The sequence below is a fragment of the Macrotis lagotis genome, chromosome X, assembly GCF_037893015.1.
Source record: "Macrotis lagotis isolate mMagLag1 chromosome X, bilby.v1.9.chrom.fasta, whole genome shotgun sequence".
Lineage (NCBI taxonomy): Eukaryota > Metazoa > Chordata > Mammalia > Peramelemorphia > Peramelidae > Macrotis > Macrotis lagotis.
Genome location: NC_133666.1, coordinates 698,630,360 through 698,637,443, shown reverse-complemented (window position 1 = coordinate 698,637,443; position 7,084 = coordinate 698,630,360). Strand labels below are relative to the sequence as shown.

General features: G+C 44.5%; 1 gene segment (V, D, J or C); it reads left to right on the top strand.

Annotated features, from left to right (window-relative positions):
* The first annotated feature begins 1,023 nt into the window (after positions 1 to 1,023).
* LOC141499631 (immunoglobulin lambda variable 3-1-like) lies at positions 1,024 to 1,578 on the top strand. The segment is given in 2 exon segments: positions 1,024 to 1,135; positions 1,271 to 1,578. Coding segments are annotated over 2 exon segments (354 nt in total).
* Positions 1,579 to 7,084: the final 5,506 nt, after the last annotated feature.

Below are 7,084 nucleotides of genomic sequence, written 5' to 3'. Positions count from 1 at the left end.
TGTAGTCTTAGCCGGGAGAGATCACTGGGGGATGAGCTGGAGGCTTGCCCCACCTGAGGCCCAAGCCCAGGGAAGACCCAGCTTAAGAAAGCAGCTTAGTGACAGTGGCAGAGACCAAGGTCATCTGAGGTAAAGCCTGGGGAGGAAAGGATCTGACCCCAGAATGTCACAATTGGGAATGACCTCAGAGTCCATGATGGGGTTGGAGTCAGGGAACCAAAAAGGTGGAATTTAGGGTTGGAGAGATGAGTTCCCTGAAGATACTCACCTCAAAATGATGAGGCCATGAAACTGGTATTGTATGTGGACTGATCTTGTTTATTATCCTTTTGTTTTGTTTTGGTTTATTTGCGAGGCAATGGGGTTAAGTAGCTTGGCCAAGGTCACACAGCTAAGAAATTATTAAGTGTCTGAGGCCAGATTTGAACTCATGGACTCCTGACTCTAGGGCTGGTGTTCTATCCACTGTGCCACCTAGCCAACTGTGGGCTGATCTTTAAGAGACAAAATGGGAACAGGCTGTGGCTTATGCAGGGAAATAACACCTGGTGTCCATGATGGGCAGGGGATGGGGGTCTGCACAAGGGCAATTTGCTCATTTTTAATAACAAGCTGTTACCACTAAACTCCTTTTGGTCCCCACCTCCCTGTCCTTGTAGGACCCTCCTGGTGTAGTCCAGATAGCTTTTATCAGTTCAAGGGCTGGTCCAGGGAGGGGAGATTTTCAAGGATAAACTGTCCCAGGGATGCTATAGCACAGGTTGTTCTAGAACATAATATATATGAGGATTCACAAGTTTAGCAATGTAAAGAAAAAACAAAATTTAGCTATTTGCAAGGGGGAAAATTGTTTTTTTTCTTTACCTAGAATTCTCTCTGCATCATTGGCCCAGCCCTGCCCCCAGGCCCAGGAGCACCAGGGTCACCCAGGACCTGAGGCCCCTCCTGCAGGTCCCGATGGTAGGAACAGATTTACATAGAGGTGGGGCTATTCCCTGCAGGGCCTGGCCTGGTTTTAAGGGAGCCCTGGGGGAACCTAGCCCCAATTGGGGAGTCTCAGGACTCAAAGCTGTGGGAGGAATTTTGACCATGGCCTGGATCTCTCTGCTGCTCTCAGTCCTAGCCATCTACACAGGTGAGGCTGCCCAGGGTCTGCTCCCTGAGGCCTAACTCCTGCAGTGTCTCAAACTAGGCCTAGTCCTGTCCTTAGGCAGAATCCTCTAGGGGCTGAGTGACCCCCATCTCTGACTTGGCTCTTCTGTCCTTGCAGGTTCTGGGGCTGCCCTTGTGCTGACTCAGCCTCCTTCAGTGTCCAAGAACTTGGGAGAGACGGCCTCCATCTCCTGTAGTGGAGTCAATTACTATGTACAGTGGTTCCAGCAGAAACCTGGGCAGTCCCCTGTGCTGGTGATTTATGATGATAACACCAGACCCCCAGGCATCCCTGCCCGCTTCTCTGGCTCCAGGTCAGGGAGCACGGCCACCCTGAGCATCTCCGGGCTCCAGGCTGAGGATGAGGCCGATTATTACTGTGAACAGTGGGATAATAGTGCTAAAGTTCACAGTGATACAGACTGATGGGGAAGTGAGACAAAAACCCCTCCAGCAGGTCCCTGAGGTCAGAGACAGAAACATCTTCCCTTCAGGCTTGTTCACCCTCTGACACACTCCTTCTGAGACTCCTCCCCCCACACCTACCCTGTCCTTTCCCTCTCTCCACATACCCCCCCTCCCATTTCTACCTCTCCCCGAATGACCATTTTGGACTTTTCTGAGACTTGGACACTGCATCTTGTGCCAAGGTGAAGAAGTGAAGAGCGAACTCTCTAAATCTGCCAAATTCCCCTTTAAACATCTCGAAAACCACTTCAGGAATGATCCAGGAGCAGGGAAGCATCATGGACCAAGAGCCCCAGTAACCTCATAGAAGGGGCCTGGGGCAATCTACCCTAGAGGGTTCCCCCTCCTACAAGACAGTGTCCCCAGGCAAGAGAGCAATGTGCAGAACAATAGGCTCCCTCCCCACCTGCCCACCCTAAGCACAAGTCACCTGGGAGAGCTTCAGCCCAGTGCTGACCAGATGTGAAGACCTGCCTGGGACTGAGAACAGCAAGACCGCAGTCCCAGAGCTTATGGGTTGGGATACCACAAGAACAAAGCAACCCGGCTCCAAGGCTTCACCCTGGGAAGGAGCCAGCAGGTAAACCACCCAACCAGGGGAGGCCAACAGGGAGGACCCACCCAACCCCACTACAAGCCAGACAGAAGCCGGTCCTGCAGAGAAAGGAGGTGGCTGAACCCTAAATTCCAAGGAAAGCCAGCAGTAACACCCACAGCTCCAACCAAAAATTGCTTGGGGCAGTGAAAGCCCAGAGCACAACTCTTGTCTAAAAATAAAAAGTCACCAAAAAAAGGCAGAAAACTGATCAAAATACCAAACAAAAGTTGAATGTTATTATGGAAATAGGCAGGATAAAGGCAAGAATTCAGAAGGGGAGAATGATGACAAAAGGGCTCTATGTGAAACCTGGAAGGGAAAAAAATTATATTTATATTTTTCTTTTCATCCTTATACACATTCTTTTCTTTAAGTTACAAAATTTTCCTCCCCCCTACCAGAGGTGAAGAGTCAGGTCACAGGTCTGTATATAATTTATTGAAGATATATTCATAAATACATATATGCATATGTGTGCACACATGTATATACATATGTGTGAATACACATGCAGTAATCACGTCTGGGTGGGCAATTTACCTTGGAAGTCAGGTAGAAATGTATCAGTTTGTGATTGGCCTCAGTAGAGAAGAGCAAGTAATTTTGGTTGTTTTTTTTTTTAATGTCTCAGGGGCCTAAGGAGGAGTGGGGACATTAACCCATAAAGAGTAGCTATGACAGTTCATTTTGCCCTGTAACGGAGCTTAGTTCAATGATGGAGTAGTTCATGCCAGGAGAGGAAAGATACAAATATGGCTTCCCCATTGCTTTATAAATATTTGTTGAATGAAACTGAATTGAATTGAATTAAAATAGTGATTCTTTCCTTTACACTCTATCTCCTAAAGAATAAAATTACCATCAAGGTGATCCACAGACACTGAGACTCTGCCTTTTTTCATCTCCATCCCTCCCCTAGCCCCTGACACTATGATTTTCAACTAATAAACACTCAGTACAAATAGGAAACACTTGCAAAACAAGAAGGTCTGCCAAATGAACATCCTTCCATTTGCCTTTATCCAAAAATGATGGAAGGAAAGGGGAGGAAATTGTCTTGTGAAAAAAGACAATGCCTTTAAATGGTACTATTAAGATTTCAACATTTTTATTACAGTGATTCCCCTTGTCATTGATACAACCTATAGACTGTGTAAAAGCTATTCCGTTCACCAGTTAATGACAACTTCATAAAAAGATAAAAACTCAAAAAAATAAAAAATAAAAAGTTAAGTCAAATTCATGTTTGTGAAGACATTATCCTAAATCCTTATTTCCCATTCACTTTTAGGAATGTGAACTGGCAAGGGACAAGGACAAGGGAGGATGTGCTCACAAGATGCCCATGTTCCTGCCCAAGGTGAAATAAGGTCATATAAAAGTCAAAGGTGGCATTTAGTGGCAAAGAGATTCTGTGAGCTCCTTCCTTCTATATCTATAAGTAGATATAGATATAGTCATAGACAAAGACATAGACAAAGACAAAGACATAGATTTAAATATATCTATAGAGCTCCAATGAGGTAAACCCCAATTCTCCCCCTTTCAATACAGTCCATTCTCTATGAATAGTTATGAAGTCCTTTTTGACATCACTCTAAAATTGGTTCCTTTGCAGCTTCCTCTCGTTTCTCCTAATTCTGCCATCTAGGGCCATTTTGCATCTATATTATAAGATGGAAAGCAAGAAACATTTGAGAAGGCAAATGCATGAGAAGGCAATTAGAAGGAAGAGGATTGGGACAGTGAAGAAAAAATCAGGGAAACTTATATGGATCAGTGGCACCAAGATTACCCTCAAAAGAAGATTCCAGCCCCTATGAAAGCACCTGCTAAAATCCAACCATTATCTCAGGGTGGCACTGCAGTATATGTGGGCTCCCTGACCTCCCTTTCTTCATTTGAACCTAGATCCTGTGACTGCAGCACAGTCAAGAGTCTTCTCATTGTACCCCATTACCCCTGCTACCACTTTAGGGCTGTTCTAAAGAAAGTTCTTTTCTACCCTTGATGAAATCATACTAGAAATATGAGTTAATTAAGCATGGAAGAAGCATCCAGGACTCAAAGCAGTAAGCTCTTCCAACTCACATTTTACTAAACTAGGACTCCAAGAGAAGTCAATCAGACATGATGTGAGTAGACACAAATGAAGAGGCTAGGGCCATCCTTAGCTCTTCTCTCCAAGGCTGAATGTCTGGGGCTCCTCTTCTCTTCTCCCCTGGAGAGCCTGCAAATGGATATCTCCTGCTGAGCTCCCCCCTTCTCCTCTGGACAGTCCAACACCCCCTCCCTGGGCAGCATCTGCTGTGAAGAGATAGCCCAGGAGTCAGTTCCTGGCTGGTAGGGATGAAGTTTTGTGCGTTGTTATTAGGGGATATTGATTCAAGCTTGCACAGATCATAGATCTCTCTCCCCCCCTTATCCACTCTCCTTCAGCACACCAGTCATATGCCTGGTTCTTGGACAGAATGTTTTTCAAAAGGTTAGGATGCATATTTTTAATTTGGGGAAGGCTGGAGGGGAGGGGTGTTGGAATGGGGGGGAAGAGAAGATGAGAGAAAATAAATTCCCCTTCACATAATCATCAGAAGAAGACAGTCCCAAACAGTGACCAGACCATCCTCAGCCAGATGATGGCAGCTGTTTCGGACTTATCGCGCCCCAGCACTATATTAAGGAACTGAGATTACTTTGTTATTCATTAGTGAAACATCTGTGGGAAATCAGCAAGGAGCAGTCAGATATGACTGCTAAAAAAGTATGGCAGGGGGATGGGGTGGAAGGGGAACGGAGTCCACCTCTTGGGGAATTAAAAAAAGACCCTGTTTCTGGTTTCCTGGAGCCCCAAGAAGGTCTTTTTGTGTCTCTGTAATTCAATTCCACTTTACATATGACTGCTTGCTTGAACTGTGGCTCAGTATTCAGTAAGGTGTCTCCGTTCCATAGAATCAACATGGGGTGGGAGTAAGGTTGTTTGTAAATCTATAGCCAGAAGGTAGAGAATCACGGAGAAATAGTAGCACCTTCCACTTCCAATGTTGCCTTCTATCTTCTCTGTGGGTATCTTGCAGGTAGGGAAAGCTAGATGGCACAGCGGATAGTACTAATCAGGAGGATTTGGGTTCCAATCCAGTCTCAGACACTTACTAGCTCTGTGACCTTCAGCAAGTCACTTAATCCTGATTGCCTTGTGTCCAGGACCATCTCCTGTCTTGATTCATATCTGGCCACGGAACCCAGATAGCTCCAGAGAAGAAAGGGAAACTTAGTACAGCATCACCTCTTCTCAAATCTAATTCATGTGCATATTTTGGCATCATCTCCCTGATGAGAATGAAGGACAAACATCATCTTGTATGTACCAAGCTATCATTGTGTTGTCCCTCCTCCCCCTAAAATATAAGCCCCCTGAAGGCAGACTGCTTTTACTTTTTCCCCTTTGTACTCCCATCTCTTAACATAACGATTAATGGATTGTCAGAAATGGAAGAACTCAAGGCTTGTGGGGGCAACAGTCCAACCCCAATTTTCTATTAAAAAAGAAAGAATGGTGAACCTACCATTTCAGTTAGCAATAATTATAGAGAAAGGCTGTTGAGCTGCATCTGTGGATAGGCTTTTCACACTGAGAGTGCTTCACAGTGATGAAATTACACATCCAGACCAAATCAAACCCAAATTGGAGATCTACGTGTAGGAGAGCTGGCAACATGGGTAAAACATGAGGTTTAGAATCATGGGCACTGTGTTCAAATCCCAGTTCTGATACTTACAACCAATCTGACCTCGGTCCAGCAGGGATGTGTGGTGAGAGGAGGCAGAGGAGCTAGATGTGCTTCATCTCTGATTGCAAAGGGTTGAATGCATAGACCTGGCCTAATTGTATGTTCCAAGTGAACTCAAACCTTTGCAATCAGAAGGAAGGCTTAGCTCTGCATCCTCCTCACCACAAGTCCCTGTGGCCAAGTCACTTCTACTTTCTGAGCACTAAAGGATCTCCTAGGTCTCATGTAGCCTTAGTTCTAAATCTATAGAGTAAAATTTTATTTATTCTGAAGGAAGGGGTTAAAGCCTCTTAGATATTGTAAGTCCAAATTATAAGTTATTGGGAAAGAAATATGATTTTATTGCTTATCATATTGTTTACATCAGTAAATTGCTTTATTCTCCTCTCTGTGAAAAGTAATATGAAGAGTACTATGACACAAACACTCAGGCCTCAGCCTTCAAAAGTTTTGTATTCTAATAAGGGGGGATTATAATAAATAAAGAGACCAGTATGTGGATTATAATTTGAGGAACAAGATGCTAATTAAAGACATTTATTTCCTCCACCCCCTCACCATCTGGAGAGAGTACCAGTCAAGTTGAAAAGATATTTGTACAAGAATGTGATAAGGGAAGGATTCTCTTCTCTCATGGGAATGAGACAAGACCACAAATAATTATACTCTCTATTTCATTATTGGAGAGTTACAATATGGGTTGCACTAGGCGGGAGAACTGAGGAAGAGCTCTTTTTTGGTCAGATCAGAAGAGACTTGCTGGTCAAGGTAACACTGGAGTTAGGTTTTAAAGCATGGGAATGAATCCAACAGGACCAGAGGGCAGGTGTGGGCATTCCTCGAACAAGGAGTCTAAATGAAGGCACTGATTCAGGAAAGTGAAGGGAGATTTTGGTGCAAATAGATGTTTCCTTTGAACTCATGTAAATAGGATTGGAAGGACAGAAGCTAGGATGGCTCTAGAGGGTGCAGGACACTGAATCCCCATCTGAGAAGTTTGAACACAACCATCTCTAGGCTCTTACATTGTCTAGGCTCTCTATTACGATTGTAGCTTTTGACACAGATATTAAAATTC